The sequence below is a fragment of the Lycorma delicatula genome, chromosome 3 (assembly GCF_047948215.1).
Source record: "Lycorma delicatula isolate Av1 chromosome 3, ASM4794821v1, whole genome shotgun sequence".
Classification (NCBI taxonomy): Eukaryota; Metazoa; Arthropoda; class Insecta; order Hemiptera; family Fulgoridae; genus Lycorma; species Lycorma delicatula.
In genome coordinates, this window is record NC_134457.1 from 144197298 (window position 1) to 144218039 (window position 20742).

The following is a 20742-nucleotide window of genomic DNA, read 5'->3' on the forward strand; positions in this document are numbered from 1 at the left end:
CGTAAATAAATAAAAACAAGAAATACAATAGCAGTATTAACATTTTTTTTTTTTAATTCTAACCACTACTGCTCTGTTATAAGAGTCTAAAAACATGCTGGATTATATCATTTTCTTTTCCAATCTGAAATGTTCTTGATCTTGTAAGAAGAACTGGCCCATTTAATTATACTCTTACTATAAATCTGGAATGAATAATACCCTTATCCAAACTTGTAATAAAATGATAATATTTACATAATTACTCTTCTGTTATTAATAATCAATTATCCTATCCAGGCCTTGTAAATTTTGTTTTCATAATGAGATTGTAAAACTTCCTATTTCTGATTTACATAGCCAGGAATAAAAGGTGCATAACTTAATTCTTTGCTTCTACCTTTTCACAATGTTATCTTGACTTAACTTTTTGTTATTTCATCAAAAATTCTTATAAATTTGCACTACTCTGCTTCAGTTTCATTTCTACTTGAAAGAACAGAATTTTCCATGTAATAGCTGATTTTGCTATTTTAACATTATTTAATGAACTAGCCCAGATAAAAATAACTAAAGGGCAGTTTTTTCTCTACATCATTAATATCAGATCATAATGTTCCATAATAACATGAATACCATATTAAGAGATTTTCTTTTATACAGCCTCTTCAGCTTGGATTGATTGAACCATTGATGTATTTGGAGGAAGAACCATATATAAAGCAATTGCTATATCATAACTTTACATTGATTGGGTTTGGAGGAGACAAAGCATTATCCAAAACCAATAATAATTTCACATCTTTGAATCATTTTTTATTGAAAATAAATTGGAATTTAGTGACTTCAGGAATAAAGTGATTATGAAACTAATTGGAGTTACATTTAAAGTGAACTGTGCTTTTTTTGGAATTGCAAGGCAATACGGGCAAATGGTCTGTCATATCTGTATGGTTATAAAGTGTTTTAGCTTACTTCAACAGTTGACTTTAATTGGATTATACTTTCTACCGTAACGATGCTGAAAACCTTTTGCTCTTGTTGAAGACTAAATCTTAAGAGGTCTGAATAGTTTGTTTAGAAAGTATCGCTGAAATAACTGTTTGACAATTGTAAAATTGTGATCTGTTCTTTTTCACTGATTTTAGTTTTAGTTAAAAGGCCTTACACTTACTTAAAGACTCATCACAGTTCTTCCTGTTATTTATGCTGTACATCTTATAAAAGTGCCAGAGCTACAATCTTTGTTAGCCATGAAGTTTTCAATAGATATTTAGTATTTATCAGCTGCTATGTGGAGTTCAACTAACCAAATAGGAACACACTTAATCTTTGTTAAACAAATGCTTACAGACTGCTTGCTCAAGTTTTTCGTTTTGGGTACTTTAATATTCTTATATCTGTTTACACTTTTACATAATTATTGACTTGTAAGAAACATTCAGGAGATTCTTTTTTAATATTAGATTTAAAAAAATCTTTTAATATCATTTGCAGACTGTTTAGCAATAAAAATTATGATTATAACTGTTGTCTTAATAAAAAACAACATATAGTCTAATGAAAGGGGTACTACTACTATCTTACTGCCATTACATGACTGATTGGTCAAGGTTGAACAAACCAATTTTCTCTTTTTCACAACATAAGCCCACCTATTATTGTTATTCCAGGAGAAAAAACAGCATCTATTTAACTGGTATATGTAATTAATTTTGCATAATATTTAAATATTAACTTGCTATTTTTATTAATTACTTAAATCTGTTTTAACTTTATACTTGTTCTTAAAAATCAAGATTTAAATGTACAAACTGAACATCAATATTTATAAATTATATATTCAACAATGAATTATTTACTGTAATATGGTAGTAATACTTGTAGTTTTGTATTAATTCTATTTAATTAAATGCTTAAAAACATCTAATTTGTAATCTGTAACACATTATTTTCATTTATTACTTGCTATTAAATTAGAAAGACACACACCACACAGTTTTATCAACTGAGGATTTGAACTTATGTGCAGTAATTAGTGGAGAAAATCAAAATTTGAAGTAAGTATACTCCTGATAGTTTCCATGGATCATGATTACACATAAATTGTAAATTTATCAGTGAAACATTTGAAAGCTATTTGTATTCTGTTTTCTAACGTTAATGGAAAACTGCTGCCCCACATCAGAAAATGGAAATTCTTCCTTGGGAATCCATTATATGACTGTTTTTTATCTCTTTCCTGCAAGATATTCAATCTATCCCTTTACCGATCATATCATGCCCTTATCCAGGTTTAAAAAAAATAGCAACAAGACATTCCTACTAAGTAAAATCATTCTTTATAACAGAATGATCACAAAATCATTCTGTATAATGAACGAGAACGATTTAGTAATTGGCGATGGATTTTCCATTGTCTGGAACTATAAATTCTTAACATATCTGACCAGGCAGCAGTTTATTTACTTAAAAAACTTGTTAAAGATTTAGAATGATAGCCTAGCAGTTATAGCAAGGCGCTTGCGAAGAGGAGTAGATGTATGGCTGTAAGTGTAGGAAAAAGTTCCTTGCTACAATGGCTCTACTATACATGATAGCTTTTTTAGACGGTAATACTGAAATTAAGGAAAATAATGATAAAACATTTTTTTCTGTGAAATTATGTTCAGTCAACTACATTGTATTTCCTGGTCAAAAAGATGATCTGTGACTAAGAAGTAGCAATTTCTTCTGCAGGGCTTGTTCAACAATTGATCACAAAATGACTATGAACAACCTGATTACTTACCCATGTGGTACGTACACATGGTGTGTATGTTACAATGTATTTTGTGTTTTGGGGATGTAATCTTTTTCTACTAAGACTAAGATCTCCTGATACAGGAGGATTAACTAGAAGTGTTCATCTTTTTTTTCTGTTTAGTCTTTGAAACGACTGTAAGGCATTACTTAAGATTATTAATGAGGATACGTATGATTGTAAATGAAGTGTAGTCTTATACAGTCTCAGGTCGACCATTTCTGAGATATGTGGTTAATTAAACCCAACCACCAAAGAACACCAGTATTCATGATCTAGTATTCAATTCTACATAGAAGTAACTGAACTGCCTTCACTAGGATTTGAACCTCAAAACTCTTTATCATGTTCATCTTCTGAAAACGTTGGTCAGTTTTATACTTCATTTAAAAATAAAGGTATCTTTTTTGGAACTGTAAAAAGGACACTCAGTTAATGTAACTGAATCAAGATGAAGCCATTTGCAATAATAGTAGTTGTGAATAATTTCTGAAAGTTTTTTTATATGAAACAGAAAGGTTTTTATATAATTTCATCTTTTTCATTAGAATGTCCAAAATATGTAGTACTTAAATAAAATAAATTGTTATTATTTTACAACAGATCACTTTCTGTAGTTTGATAACACTTTGCAAATTCTAAAACAGCAGTATACATTAACTCAGTAAAATAAAAATATATAAGTAAAAATAAATCTGAGTCGATAATGTAATCATGTAGTAGGTAAGAATGGTATATTACCATTCAGTAACTACTGAATGATATATTTTGTATCAAAGTTTCAAAAAGGTTCTCTATTTGACCCAAAACAAACAGATCAACATAGATTAGATTGTAGAGAGGAAACTTATTGAGTTTTAAACAGTTTTTCTATGTCGTAGGAGTTTCACTGTGAAGCTCACCACTTAAATATATCTTTCATTATGAGCACTTTCTTTCTTTGTTGTTCCCCTCCACTTTGCCATCAGAGAATTTCTTGTAAGGAATAGCAATTCAGTTTTTCAGTAGAACTTCCTCTTTTTAATTACTAATTTTCACTCCAAAAACATTCTAAAACTGTTTTGATTTTTTCTCTGTTTAAGAACACTTGATTTGAGGGATAGAATTTCACAACTATTGCAAATTGATCCGTCATGCGAGTTGTGCATATAAATACTCAAATAATGCTGTACTATTGATTGATCTGTAAAAGCTTAACATGTTATGTACAATAAAATGTATTTCAGACACATAAGATCATCAAATTAAGCAAAATTTATACAGTTATTTTTACATTTTGGGGGAGGATATTTGTGATTTAGCTGTTCATATAAAGATGTGGTACGTAATCATAATTCACAGTTCATACATATACTACTGTTAAAAACAGCTTAAAACATTTTATCGAAAAATTTGGTTCAGGTTGACATAGTAAAAGTTTTCATTTTATATAAATCTGCATCATGCAACTGAGTATAGATTTTAAAAAACTTTTATTTAATAAATGATATACTTTGTATTGTATAAAGTATATCATTATTTAAATGATGAATGTTAACAGTCTTAACATTTTATGTGAAGTATTAAATCAAAGCATTTTGATGTAGTTGCAAATGAATCAAAAGAGGTAATAGAGAATGAATATTAGTAGAATATGTGTATTGCTGTCTAGGAATCGATGTCACAAAATACGATTCCTTCAGTAGTTTTAGTTGTGGGAGGAGAGAATATGCTATTTTAAAATAAATATTGCAATTGTACAATTACAATATTTTATTTTCAGAAAGCAAGAATTTTGTATAAAAAAACAATAATTTTGTGTAGAGATTATTTTTTGAATGAATAAAAACAGAACATTCAAATTAGGTTTTTGTTATTACATTTTTTAGTGTGGGTTGAAACAGGTACAATTACAAAGTGGGATCTTAGAAAATTTGTGTTACACTACAACCAGACTTTCAAACTAAAGGTAATTTTAAGATTTTTAAAATGCTATCAACATTTACGATAGAATACTTGTTTTTAAAACTATTTATAAAAAAGTGTATTTTCTTCTTTACCATATTACAAAAATACTGGCTTCATGTAGATTTGTTGAAACTAAATAATAAATAAAAATGAATTATGTATCTCAATTTTTATGACTGTTATTTTTCGACTTGCACATATTTTTAAATGACTGCCCAAAAAGGAGTGTACTGTATTTAGGGTGTATGTATGTTCCACTGTAGCAGCTCACTGCTGAACTGTTTTAGATAAATGACCCTGCATTGGAATCCTTAGGGTAGTAGGGTAGTGTAAGGCTACATAAATATATGTTTAAATAAATTTGAAAAATTTACTATATATAAAATTGTCACTTACACACTCTTTAATTATTCTTTATTAGTAATTATCATACTATATTAAGTGCAGTGTGTTTTTTGGCAGTCATGTTTTTTAATCTTTAATCGAGGGACATCACTAGCACCTCCTCTGGCAAGTATGGCAATTTGACAAAGAAGCAGCGATGCTATATCTTTAAAATAGGTTTTTTCAACACCTTCAGATTCATCTTATTAAATAAGAATGATTTTGAATATATGAATTGTGTTTAAGAATCCTGAATAAAAATGTAATCTTATGTGCAAAACACTTTTTCAATCAGCACAATTTTTTATTAAAGCCCATCGAAGTCCCATAGTAACTAAAAATATTCAGACTTGCGAGTGGTCTGACCAATTAGATGATATACATGTATTACACATGAGAGGAAAAAAAGAAAAGATTTATGTTATACCTCTCGATTATTAATATAACATAAAACAGGCAAATCTCGGTGTTAAAAGTTGTATTTCCATATCATTTATGTAAATAAAATGTCCATAACTGTGATAAAAATGAAAACAACACATCCTGTCAAATATTTTTCATAATTTATTAGTAGTATAATATTTTCACTACATAGTGGATTAAACTTTCATTTGAAAATTTGCATACTACATAGGTTTATTTTTTATTTCAATACAAATTTTATTAATTCTATGAACAATTCCATCTTGAACTCTGTAAAAAATGGAATCAAAACATCCTGTCAAGTATTTTTCATGATTTATTTATATTGAACCCTGTTCATGCATACAACCACGCTTTTTCAAAACAGAAATTTGTCTGAATTTATTTTCAAAATTAGTGATCATTCTTTTTTTTACAAAAAAGATTATTTAGGTACAAGTGTGACTAGGGTCTGCACTACATGGAACGCTGTGCAAAAAAATGAAATGAAAATACATTCTGTCAAGCTTAGTACATCAAACTTTTATAGCTTAATAAAGGCAGTTACTTTTATACGGATTTGATTACTAGGTCAAGGATACTGGTGTCTTTGGTGGTTGGGTTTAAATAGACCACAAATTTCTGGAGTGGTTAACCTGTGACTGTACAAACCACTTCATTCATACTTATCATCCTCCGAAGTAATATCTTACAGTGGTTCTAGAGGCTAAACAGAAAAATGTTGACACCACATGTCTTCCTTGTATGCTTATTAAATTATATATATACATTTTTTTTAAATGAAAAGTACGTAAAATTTTATTTCATTAATAACTTCCGATATTTTTTCATTTTTATTGTTATTTATTAAAAAAAATTTACAATTAGAATTTAATAATAATTAATAAATCAGTATATTTAAATTAAAAAAAAAAAATAGATAAGTATGATTGAAACTGGAAGAAAATAAGTACCATTTATAATATATCGTTGAAAAGCTCTTAATGAGGGTTTTTTACTGCAGTTAAAAAAGCCCGAAATCCAAATTTTTTGGACACTTGGTAAAGTCGATTGCAATCAAAAATGGAGGTGTAAAAATAGATGTTGCAACAGTACTAAATCGAAAATTTCTACATCATACGGCTAATCGTTTTTTAATTATGCAAGATACATTCATATTTACAGACGTCACGCCAAAGTAAAAATTGATTTTTCCGTTGAATTCCGAAATTTTTTGCGGTCACAGCACATCCTATACTTTGTGCAAGGAAGTAAAAAGAAAAATACGTTAAAACTTAATACGGGGTCCGCACTGTCATTTCTCCTGTTACAGTTGGAACTTACTGGCAATGAATAGATTACGATTATCGCCTTAAGTAATTTTGTTTTAATCGTAAAACAGAAATATATTTAATTAAATAGTTTTTAATTAATTTATTTTTTAAATTTCTGAGTGATTATTTATTCTAAGCAACATGATGAATAAGCATTCGTTTGAAGATTTCATTCCTTATGTCTGCATAAAATTACACATTTATGAAAACTTATAAAAATAATTTACTTCATGGTAATTTTTTTACACACAGAATTTATTAATTATTAAAACACAATTTTCTTATATTTAATTATTTTTTATACCGGAAGTAGTTTAATGCTAATAAAGTGATCCGAAGCCGCCGTTGTAGTTGTCTGCGATCATTTTACGTCGTTTGGTGACATGCCTGGTCCATATAAGAGGAAGAAGTATCATTTTGGCGATACTCATTTAAAAAAGAGGTGGAGAACACGAAAGAGAACCAAAGATCTTGATGAGGTAAGTAATAATTGTGTAAGGATTTTCTTCTGATTTTTATTTTTGTTAGGCTGATGTGAATCCACGAATTTCCACATATTTTGCAACTAACCTTCAAAAGGATTTAATATTATCATTTAGAAGAGTTGAAATACTGGACTGTAACGGATTTAAGTTACAATGAAAATAAATCATTTAAATTGCTGTGAAAATCTTAAGTTAAATAGGATTTTTTCACGGATTCAAGAAATTCTGTATGAGATTTGCTTATGAATTTTTAGGTTATATTTTTAGATACTGATAATTAAGGAAATGTAAATTAAAATACAGTTATTTGTAATTAAGAAAACTTATTTAACACATATTAAGGAACATAACATTAATGGAAGCACAATATCTATTGGTTCTACCATTTAATTCCATTCTTACTGTATTTTGTAATAAAATTGTTAAATCGTGTGATTAAAGCAAAAATTTTAGAAGGCAGATCATTTTTTTACAATAAAAGAGGACTTTTATTATTAGTGGAAATGATTTTATATGTTTACTAATCAAGAACAAGATTTGATATTGCATAGCAGGATGAGAAAGATGGGTTTGTGCTCAGCAGTACCACCAAATACAGCAAAATACATTTGTAACCAGTTCCTGATCGCTACAATATGTAGATTACTATTTAGTGTCTGGCTTATTCAATTAAGAAACCCCTGATACTTAATTACAGTATTGTGCATAGCTTTAAAACTGTTTTGTGCTTAGTATTAATCTCATATTATTTAAATGATGATCTTTTTTGATAAGTACTATGCTAAATTGTGTATTAAACATTGTTATCTTGTTTTTAACCTAATTATTTTTTACATTGACAAATACTATCAAAAAATTTATGTTTTTCTTTGATAATTTTTTTTTAATGTAATCAAATATTCTATCAAATTTACACTTATTAATCATTGTTCACTCAGTGTCATTGTCTGTGGGTAAGGAGGTGTAACTAACTCTACTGAAATTCATTGTTAGTTAAATGAAGTTTATAGTAGAATTTTTACATGACAGATGACAACATTGAACACAGGAATTTTTGCATGCAAATAAGCAAATCAGAGTTGTTGTTATAGCTGATAAATTTGGTATTTTGCATGTAAGTATACATCCCAACTCCCGTAGGAGAAGACACACCTGCCTTGTGACAATTCTGGTCACCCCCCCCCCCCATTACTAGCCCTGATGGGCTTAACAGGAGTCGTCTTTTGCCTCCTTATATTTTATATCTCATATTAATAAGCTAAGCATCATTGGGATGCCACAGATGTAAATGCCATATAAGTATACACATCAACTCTGAGCATCTGATTGTCAAAACATTTATGCTTTGTGGGTGCCTCATTTGTTGATAGGAAACAAACATTTTCAAACAGCTGTTGACTATTTTTTATTGTTATTTGATGGAAGGAGTTGTTAGACAAAATTATGACTTAAGATTAATTTTTCACCTGAGATTAATTAGGTAAATCAAAAATTCACTTGAGTGAAACTGCCAAAAAGGTTCATTTGCAGGAAAGATAATGCTGATCATTTCTTTGTCATAAAAGGTGTTTATTATACTTAATTATCGTAGAAAGGGATCTACAATTATTACATTGGAATCATATTGTGAAACCTTGCAGAGGCAGAAAAAGGTAATTAAAAATTAATCAAGATTATGTGGAAAACTCAGAAACTGTGGCAATACCACATATAATTCGGCTCACATCACAAAGGACTCTTGAAAAAATTCAAGGAGGTGTGGGGGAACACCCTCTTTACAGTCTTCACCTCACACTGTGTGTGGTTTCCACAAGTGGCAATATCACTCTGATGAAGGAGTCTAAAATGCAATTAAGGATTGGTTATTGTATATGTGTTGGCAGTTTTTCAACAAACGTAAGGGGATACATGCTTCATAAATGTTTAAATAAACTTAGTGATTATATAGATAATCTCATCTGTAGTTGTACTTATAGGTAAATAAAAGAATTTTTTGTAAATAATTCTGTATTATCAATAATAAAAATTGCAACACTTACTGTTCTTTACATGAACGAAGATGATTTACCAAAAGATGAGAAAGATGGTTTACCAATGGGTTCCTCTTTAAGTAGGAGTTGTTTTTTTTTTTTTTTATTGTTAATGCAACTAACTTTTTGACTACCCCTTGAATTATTTCCTATTCTAAACAGGGCAATTGTAAATCAATGGACACATTTGATGGTTTGTAAAAAATTTATTTTTCAAATTTAGGATTCCACTGTTGTGAAACGTATACTCATCACCCAAAATTAGGAGATGAAAGAAATCATCTTCTTATTCAAAATAAATATTCGTGACAGGTTGGGGTGAGTAGAACAACCTACAGATGTGTCCTGAAGAGTTTGAAATTGAAACTGTATTGCAACAATTGAAGGAACAAGACAAGGTAAAACATTGACTTTTTGTCACTGGTTGTTGAAGATGGTTTGATTGGACCCGTTTAGGTTTAATATTATGTCAGATGAGGCATGGTTTCATTTATCAGGATACATAATACCCAGAACAGCAGGTATTGGATGTCAAAATCTGCACCTAATATATGAGGTATCCTTACATGACATGATATGGTGTGCTGTGCTTGTCACGTGTGTTATTGGTTCAGTACTTTTCAGCACTACAGTCAACACTGATGACTACCAGACCATTTTGGATGATTTTGCTCAACAGCTTAGAGGAGAAGAAGAATGTGAGTACTGCTTTTTCCAGCAGAATGGGACAACTTGTTACATTTCTGAGAGGTCACTAGGTTGCATTTATGAACTGTTTACTACTGAGGAAACTGAGTAGAGGCTTATGGCTGTTATGGTCACCAGACTTGTCAACATGTGAGTTTTTGAGTGTATCAAAACAATCCACACACAATCTATGACTTGTAAGAGAATATCATGATAGCATTAGCAGTATTATCCTGGCGGAATTTATGTAGGTATACCAGCAGTTTTTTAAACCATGCACATTAGTGTTTAGCTGTTGGAGACCATTTTCAACAGTTACTCTAAAGATTGGTACAGATAGATATGTTAGTTCTTAATATCGATCTTACATAGGTTAATGTAGATGTTGATGGGGGCTACTTTTTTTATGGCCCGTCTGTACACACTACATTTGAAAATACATTATAACTGACAGTTTAATAACAAATGACCATTGAAGTAGATTTTCTTATCTGGATGGTCATGAGTGCAGTCAAATTTGACATTACCATACATAGAAATAAACTAATCAATATATTAGTAAGTTGATCCTATTTCTTAAAGATGTACTTAATGTTTAACTTACTATAAACAGTTACAAAGCTCATTTGACTTTTTTTCTAATCCAAGCAGTTTATATTTTTTTGGTGAAATGTTCACCCTGCTGAGTTATACAAATTAATTTGTTAAATTATTCAACTATTGTGTTAGAAAAGTTTCTTAAATGTGTGTATTTTAATAAAAATTTATATGCTACAGATTGACAATGATATGAAAGAAGAGAATGCAGTTCAGTTATTAAAACAGGAAGTTGATGTTGATAAACCTGGTAATGCACAGTTTTATTGTCTTCATTGTGCGTAAGTTTCTGTTTAATTATGTTCACACAGTTTTCCTTATATATTCTATTAAAAAACTTGTAGTTTTATCACACTGTCTTCATCACGCTTGAATGTTATCTTTCAATGTGTATTATTTACCACCTCTTACCTGAAAATGTAGTTTTAACTTTGTCTTATTACAAAGATTTTAATACATTTTTAAAGCTTATAAAGTACTATAAAATTTTTTTAAGATTAATTCATTTTAAAGTATTATTATTGATGGATTCATTAGATTGTTTATTATTCATAGATTGTTCTATCTCTTGTTAATAAGTCAAGAACTTTTATCTCTTGTTTTAATTAATGCATCAAATCAGGTATTTTTACGTTGAAGCTGCATTAAATAATCTTTTCAAAATAAAAGTTAAAAAAGGACATATGGTAGGATTGTCATGAGAGTCACTGTTAAAAAAAATTAGCAACTGTAAAGAAGTCTGATGAAAGATAGGAAAATGAGATAAGTTAATAACAAGAAACTTACTTTTTTGCAAGAAAATAAGTTTCTAGTGGAAAAGATTTAATTAAAAAAATAACGTAAGAGTAAATAAACATCAATAATTAAATAAATAATGAAGTAAAATTATAATGTTAAAAAAAGTCAAAAAAATTTTAGAAATTGATGAAACAACATTCATATATTGAAGAAGTATATGTTTTTATATACTGTTGGAAGTCCTTTTGTTTGAGCAATTTTCATATTATACATACCATTTCTGCTTTCTAAAATATTTTTAATTTGTTATACAACTGTTTTGATGGACAACAATTTTAATAAGTAATTTATATGTTAGAAATAAATAAACAAGTATGTGTAGAATAACAAGTGAACTTGTTGAAGTATACTACAAGTGCAAAGTTGTATATGTGAAATATAAGCATTACTTTTCGACTTCATTTCAGCTTCTAAAGTAAGAGAGTTCCTCAATGGCTACTTTGCAGAGCCTTTATTTTCTATATTTAGTCCCTATGTTGTTAATATTAAAAGTTAATATAAAAGTTGACATTTTCAATATTTTAAAAATTATTAGTGATAGGTCGTAATTTAATGATAACTTACATCTTTTTTCAAGAATTCATTTTTATTTTTATATCGGTTTATTTTTGTAAACTAGGTAGGGAATCTTGGAGAGCTGCATCAAACCAGTCAAATGACTGAAGACAAAAAAAAAAAAATTTTTGTAAACATTTGAAGAAAAAATAAATTGTAGCTAAATTTTAATTCTTCTTCAATGAAATAGCCTGTTTTTGTAGCAATGAAAGTTTATAATTTAGTGTGGTTAACCAACAGCTTTGATATCTCTTCTGATAATTCTCTTGAAATTGTGTGAGAACAACCTGTCACTGTAATTAGTTCAAATGATGTCAACTTTCTCAGGACTTTACATATCGGTACCCACACTTTGTCTTGTTGAAACTTTTGAAATGATGTACATGGTCCAGCTGGGTGGAAAAGTTGAACCTGCACATCGTCATTTTTGAGACTAATATCTACCATTTCTTCTCTCCACCACTGATCATCATACACACAAGCAATAGTCTTTTTCCGTAAGTGAAAGTGGTACAATACTTCACACAGGATGGTCTTCATAGTCCTTGGAGTCTGACACAGGAACATACTTGTGGTAGGTTCTAGTACCAACAACTTTTTTCACAGCAGTGAAAACGGTTTTTTTTAGTGTTCCTGAAATGTTAGCTATCTCATCTGATTTAATCAAAAAAATACTGTGTGTGAACAGGTCACTGACTAATGTCAGTTTGACCAGTCTGTAACTGCAAAGCTAAATGATGCAACAAGCATAAATGAGCATATTGCAACATGAATTTTTCTGATGACTGGAGATGACTTCATGTGCCTGTTATAACATGGTCACTGCAATTGAATTGTTCAAACAAGTCTATTTCAACTATAATAATAAGTATAAAAATAATAAAGTGCCAAGAAGACAAGAAACCCCCTTGGAGCACTTATTTAGAGAGTTAAAATGGTATCTTCTTTAACAAGTTTTTCATGATTTTTTATATGTTATAACACTTTTATTAATACAATACACAAGAAACATTTTTATTTGCTATAAATATCTACAAAAACACTGCAAGTTGTGTGCAAATTTGAAATTTTTATCACCAGCCCTGTCAGAGTTATTTGAAACCAAAATTTGAATTTTAAAGTAAACATTAGTTGTAAAAATTCATAAAAATTTAGTGGTAAGAATACACCATCAATATTATTTATGGTAAAACTACTAACACATACCTACATGTAAAAAAATAATTCAAACTGTGTATGCCATCTCTGCCTCTTGAAAAAAGATGACCAAAGTGAAATTTCACCGTTTTTCATGTTCAACTTTATTGGTAATTTTCTTATAGAAAGAAGAGAGATAGGTAAATTAACCACTGAACTAATCTTTTACCTTCAGAAAATATGATTAAATCACTTTGTTTCATCCTTCCAGGACCAGTACATTTTTTGTTTGATTTTTTCTGTAAACCCTTACAATAATCACAAAAATAGGTGTGTGCGCCATAACAAAAATGGCCGCTACAGGTAAGCTGCTTAAATAAAACAGTAAAAAAAAAAATAGTTGTAAGGTCCTGAAACATGTAGGAAACAAGTGGGTAATTTCAATTTTTTTTAATTGGTCAAGCAACCAGCTTATGTAGTTTAGGACACTTCAAATGGATTGACCCAGATTTTTTTAATGTTTGATCGAAAATTTAATTAAAGATTAAAAAATAAAAAATTATGTATTTATTTTGTTGTAATTTTAACCTTAATAAATATAATGATAACAGAATCAACCAGTTTTATCTGTTATAATTATTACTGCGTATTTGGATAAAAAAGGATGAGAGTTCTGAATTTTGGATATAATTTAACTTGGGTAACTGTAGTTGGTTGAGGGATCATTTTTTTTCATTGGCCATAAATGGTTAAAAAAGTGTTGACAGTATGTAATCAATGTAAATACATCTTGAATCTATCTTGATGTGTAAAAATTTATAGTTAAAACGTTAGTAAGCATTTGATAATTTTTAAAATAGGTTTTTAATTTGTAATCAATAAAATTTTATTTTATTATATAATTCCTTTATACTTTATAATTAATATGTTGTGTAATTTTGCAGGCGTTATTTTATTGATGATACTGCATTAAAAGATCATTTCAAAACTAAAGTTCATAAACGGCGACTTAAAGCTTTAGAACTGGAACCATATACTATTGAAGAATCGGAAAGAGCTGCTGGTTTTGGAAACTTCCAAACAGCAAAAAGAAGGAAGATTGAAACTCAACCATTACTTCTAGAAGAGAAAGAAAATACTGAAAATATAAAGGAAGATATTGCTGATTAAATATTATTATTTATAATTTTTATCGTTTTAAAAATGAGAAAAACCTGTATTGTAAAACTTAATTACATTTCTTACAAGTATTTTTCTAGTTTTTTATATGTAACTGGTGATAAGGCTAGAGATATTTATTCTTCTGTACAACCTCATATTGATTTTGATGAAAGAATACAAAATATCAATGAATTAGATAATAATATTAAAAAACGATGTATCAACATTGATATATATGAAATTAAAAGATTGTGGGACTTTTACAGAACAAGGTTAGATTTTAAACATAAATTAGAAGTAAATAAAAAAGAAATACTATTAAATTTACATAGTGTTTCTTCAGAAGAATATAGTGATGATAATAAAAGAGATGATGAAATTAAAGCTCTTAAATTGAAGTCAGAGATGATAAAAGATGATTTAAAAAATATAACTAGAACTGTGTGGGAAATAGAAAATAATGTTATATTAAAAGTTTTACAAATACCAAATGATTTACATCCGAGAACACCTGACAAAGAAGTTATCATTGATAACATCAATAAAAAATTTGATTATGGATTTGACCATTTAGAAATCGGTAAAAATCTTAATTGTTTAGATTATCACAATAAATCATCATATTATTTGAAAAATGACCTAGCATTGTTTGAAATTGCAGTTGGTCAGTATTTTTGTAACCGATTTAAGACCTACAAATATATACCATTTTGCAATGCTGATTTTGCTCGAAGTGTTTTGGTTGAAGGCTGTACGTTGAAAAATCATGCACCTGATGTGGGATTCATTCTAAAAAATACTGAAAAAAATCAAAAACACAAAGTGTATTTAAGTGGAGGTGCATCCTTTTTACCATTTTTTGGTTTTCATACAAAACATATAATTGAAGGAAAATATCTTCCTGTTCGTTATGTTGCCCAAGGAAGACAGTATAATCCTTTATCTGTTCAAAATCTAAATGGACTTTATTCTGCATGGCAGTCAACAGCTGTTGAAATTTTTACATGTATGAATGATGATGCTGAATTAACTGAAGAATTTGACCATGTGGTTAGTATTCTTCTTGATATTTACAGCTCATTGGATTTACATTTTAGAACAACTTATGTGCCAGCCAGTAAATTAAAATCATGGGAACGTTTACGTGTAAATTTTCAGGTATATTCTCCTGTAAATAAAATGTATGTAGAAATTGGTAATATATCATTGATCGGTAATTACATTAGCAAACGATTATTAGCATATTATTCAAATAGTAATGAATCTGCATTAAAGTTTTTGAATGTTATTTCCGGTACTGCTTTAAGAATTCCAGTCTTAATTGCAAATTTATTAGAAAATTCTTCTACAGAATTATTTATTCCAAAAGTAATAAAAGATGAAATGATTTTTTAATTTTTTTATTTTAAGTGATGGTTTTTCTTAAAAATATATTTTCAGATTAATGTTTGATTTGTTTTATTTACTTCCTTATTCAAGAGAAATAATCAGAATTTTATAACAGTCTGCATTGTGAAGGTACAATTCTTGCAAAATTAATTAAATTTTTTCATTCAGGTGATAATTATTTCCAAGTATAATCTTACATATGCATTATAAACAATATTAAATTAAGATATATATTAAAATTATGCTGTGATGAAACCATCATTTAGTGAGATTTCAGATTCCAATTCATTTTCAACATTTAAATTTTCTGGTTTAACTAAGTTGAGCTCTTCAATTGCTAAAGGGTTTTTTGAATATCACCATTAATAATATCAAGACGTTCCTCTTTCAGTTGTACTAAATCTACTTGATGACTGATAAAAAAATCCCATTTCTTCTGTCTTCACCACGTGTAAATACTTATTTATTTGAAGTTCATTGGCTTTCATATTTAAATAAAGCTGAGATGAAACTTCCATCATTCAATGTAATTCCAGATTCCACTTCATTTTCAATTAAATTTTCTGAGTTAACTAAGTTGATCTCTTCAATTGCTGAAGAATCTTTTTGAATATCATCTTTAATAACATCAAGCCATTCCTCTAAAATTAAAAGTTGAAAATGACGTGGAATCTGAAATCTCATTAAATGATTAAGTTTCATCCCAGTTTAATTTTAATATGAAAACAAATGAACTACAAATAAATAGTATTTACATACAGTGAAGACAGAAGAAGAGAGGATTTTATCTGGTCTTCAAATAGATTTAGAATAACTAAAAGAACTGCTTGATATTATTAATTGTGATATTCAAAAATATCCTTAGCAGTTGAAGAGACCAATTTAAATCAGAAACTTTAAAAGTTGAAAGTGAAATGTAATCTGAAATCTCATTGAATAATGAATTTTCAGTCATAGCTTAATTTCAATATGAATACAATGAACTTCATATAAATGATAAGTATTTACATACTGTGAAGACAGAAGAAGAGATGGGATTTTTTCCGAATCATCAAGCAGATTTAGTACAACTAAAAGAAGAACCGCTTGATATTAATAGTGAGGATCTTTTTGAATATCACCATTAATAATATCGAGCGGTTCCTCTTTCATTTTTTTTTTTCAATTTAAAAGTTGAAAATGAAGTGGAATCTCATTGAACGATAAACTTCAATGCAGTTTAATTTTAATATGAAAATAAATGAACTTTAAATAAAGTATTTGCATATGGTGAAGACCATTCTAAAGAATAGATAGGATTTTATCCAGGTCAAGTTGGTTTAGTATAACTAAAAGAGGAACTGCTTGATATTATTCTTAATCATGATATTCAAAAATATCATTTAGCAATTGATGAAACCAGCTTAGTTAAATCAGAAAATTTTAAAGTTGAAAATTTTAGTGGAATCTGTAATCTCATAGAATGATGAAGTTTCATCACAGCTTAATTTTAATATGAAAACCAATGAATTTCAAATAAATGACAAGTATTTACACTGAGAAGAGAGATGGGATTTTATGCTGATCATCAAGTAGATTTAGTACAGCTGAAAGAGGAACCGCTTGGTATTATTAATGGTTATGTATAAATGTCTAATGTATGATTGTAGTAAATCTCTAATTACATCGGCATAATGGGAAGTGGCTCTGCATTAAAGCTGTACCACTTTCCTTTATGACAAAAATAAATTTCGTCATTTAAGTCCAGGAAGCTTAATACATTATAGTTCATAGTTAAGTTTAATTATAGATTACTTATTTTCTAATGATTATTTCTAAATTTAAAAGTCCTGTGATTGAATATTTTTAATTCTAAATTTCCTGTGAAATAGAGATATGCCTAAATTATGCAATTAACATTTTGTTTTAGTTTATTCACATTCTATGTTTATGTCTTTAAGAAAGTTGTATATTTTATTTATGTATTAAATTGTTATTTTTTATATAATTTATAAATGTATGTTTATATTTTATTATTTGTAGAAAATTAGTACTAAAAATACCTCCTAACTAATTAGAGTTTGATGTACTTTCAGTACTGCTTACTGCTCAGTTGTGAGTTTTAATTGGTTGTTTATTTGGTTCCAAAACCATAATGGTTTTAGACAGTTTGGTACTTATCACAAAACATTCCCTAACATAGCATAGCTATTCTCTTACTACATAAACCGCGGTTTCCCTCTCTACAGTGACCAAGTATCATTAACATACAAATTGGGAGTATTTTATATGTTTTTGAGTTAGTGTTTCAACTTGTAAGAGGGAGTTTTTTCAAGTATTAAATGGAAGCAGTGGTTGAATGTTTGTTTATTTCCTACTCTTCAACTGTTGTAGTAAAGGTATCTAATGAGCAAGAAAAAATTATCACTTTCCTGAAAAAAAATGTTGATGATTGCTGTGTAAAGAATTGCTTTTGTACAATGAAGTTATTACTTTACTGCAGTTATAATCTCTATAGTCAGTACTTGTTTCTTGTATCAGAAGCCACTGTTACAAGATGATGTTGTTTCTCAGTGGTTCTTATCTCTGAAATAAGTATGACTAATAATGTACAGACCTGTTGATACATGTCAAAATGTGATTTTGATAAATTACTTCTTTCTCTTTCAGTTTTGTAGTTCAGTTAATCTGTTGCGTTTGTACAGTGAAAAGAGAACAGGCCTATGCCTGTTCTTTTTTCACTGTGATTTTTGGGGAGTCGGAAATTGGTTGACTTAGATTTAGTTCAAGGTGTTTGGGAAAGAAGTAGTGAGTAGAAATACTGATGATTCGGAAAAAGACTATGCACCATGAGATGAAAGAAGTTGCAGTTGTAGTGCAACTTACACCAGTGATTCTGAAGATAATTATTTACAACCTGAAAATAATGTTTCCAAATCAGATATTACAGTTCCAATTACTTCGCAGCATATAGAAGCAGGTAATGAGGTAATTAAGCAGAATAATACTTTAGAAACTGTAAGTACTGCATCATTTTGACAGAAGATTATCAGATCCTGAATTTTCTGATTTTCCTCATCAGTCAAAAATTAACTTTGAATCTACTGATATTTAAAATCCTCTATATTTATTAGTTATTCGTAAATGATTATTACTCTTAAATTAATGGTTGAAGAAATGAATAACTATACCACATGAAACTTAGTAGCAAAAATATTAAAAAACTGATCGGCAGCCGATACAGTTGAAATAAAAAAGGTTTTTTCTGTTTTATTTATTTTTTTCTAGCAATGGGATTAGTTCTTGTCCCTTTTACTGAATTTCACTTTGGAATAAAGATAAAATATTTCAAACAAGTTTATTGGATAAGCCATGCTCAGGAATCGGTTTTTAAAACCTATATTCATTCATTTCTCCAATAATGAAGAGCAATCTAATAACAGACTGGGAAAAATACCAATGATGTTAGACTTGTTGCTAAAAAAATTCTCGAACCTGGAAGAGACCTGGTCATTGACAAAAGTTTGGTTCCAATCTGAGATAAATTAATATTTCGGCAATATTTGCCAAATAAATCTCACTGATACGGGATAAGGTGTACAAACTCTGTTTGGGGAAGGATAATCATATAATGTAAAGATTTATTCCGGTGGAGGAGATAAAAATTTTCTGGCAAGGGATGTACCGAAGCAATAGTAAAACAATTGCTTGATTTTGTGCAGAAAGAAAAGGAAGGTATTTATAGCCAATAATTTTTACTTATGCATCCAGTTAACTGTGACTTGTATGTTGAGAAAATTATTTATTGTGGAACAGTAAACGGAGGCAGAAAAGGTACTTTGAAAATTGCAAATTAAAATAAAAAAAGGGTGAAATAATTGGGGCCTGGCAAGGTAAAAATTATAAACTGGAAGGATAAATGTTCGGTATTATGATTACAACTGATCCCATACATGATTCAGCAGTACATCTGGCCAAAAACATGAAGAGATCAAAAAACCCAAATGTGTTTTGGATTACTTCCAAGCAAAAAAAGGTGTTGACCTGAGCGATCAGATGTTTGAATATATTATTCAGTATTTTTATTATCAAATTAATGGTACCGAAAGGTAATGTTTGAACTGTTAATGTGAACTGCTGTGGTTAACCCGTGGTATGTCTATAACAAAATAGCTATTCCTAAGCACTGTTCAATATCAGACTTTTGCTGATCATTGGCTAAACTGCTTTCCATACAGCAAGCTGAAATAACTCCAACCCTAACCCCAAGATGTATTCACGCATTTGTATGACTAGAAGGAACTGAAATAAAGAAGCATCAGATAGTTTGAGCAGCAAGGAGGTTGATATAAAAAGATAAACTTTCTGTTACTGTGACGATAATGAGAAGAAACCTGGTCTTTGCTTAGACTATTATATTGTTACCATAAAAATTTGAACTAGGTGTTTATTATTTTTGTTTTCCAATCCATTTTTTATTATGCTTTAACTTCTTCATCAATTATGATTGTATTTCATGTTTTCTTTTTATCTTAATAAGACAGTAGTTAAACTTTTAAAAACTGTCATACATTTTAAGTTTAAAAACGATTAATTGCTGTTAAAAATTCATAACAAATATGACAATACTTATACAATATTTCTAATATGGGGGTATTCCATTTTAATTCAACAAATTTTCAAGAATTTTATTGCATCGCCATTTTTGAATTTGATGATATTTGGTATATGATAACCAAATATCCACCTTGTAGTGGCCAAAAAATAATTTTTTATATTTAAAAAAAATGTTTTTCTTGAGTAATAGACTACTTTTTAACTCACAGACAGGTAAAAACAGCGATTTTCATCACTTTTTCTATGAGCTGTGTAGGATTCTTATTTTACATCGTCCAGAGGGTCAAAGAGAGCTTTTTGGAAATATAAAGATAGAACTTCATCTTAGTGTACTCAAAATTCATTTTGATACATAAACAAATTGTATATTGTTTACTGATGTTACGTATACAAATTGTTGTTTTTTCAAATTTTGGGCCCAAAATAAATAATTAAGGGCTTAGGGTAACAGGCCTGTT

The 20742-nt window shown here is 28.8% G+C and overlaps 1 protein-coding gene across 2 annotated transcripts; it reads left to right on the forward strand.

Annotated features, from left to right (window-relative positions):
- Window positions 1–7169: 7169 nt before the first annotated feature.
- LOC142322072 (zinc finger protein 593 homolog) lies at window positions 7170–17675 on the forward strand. 2 transcript variants are annotated; one of them, XM_075360722.1, is made up of 3 exons: window positions 7170–7328; window positions 10829–10929; window positions 14083–14388. In XM_075360722.1, exons 1-3 carry the CDS (start codon window positions 7233–7235, stop codon window positions 14306–14308), a joined length of 423 nt encoding a protein of 140 aa, XP_075216837.1. In that variant the 5' UTR covers window positions 7170–7232; the 3' UTR covers window positions 14309–14388. The 2 variants fall into 2 exon arrangements, with proteins under 2 accessions (XP_075216837.1, XP_075216836.1); XM_075360721.1 differs by having other exon boundaries at window positions 7310–7328; window positions 10829–10925; window positions 14083–17675.
- The last annotated feature ends 3067 nt before the right edge of the window (window positions 17676–20742 follow it).

Bases quoted from the DNA above. Each gene is read 5' to 3' on its own strand.
- LOC142322072 (XM_075360721.1), top strand. From the start codon at position 14,342: ATGAGAAAAACCTGTATTGTAAAACTTAATTACATTTCTTACAAGTAT.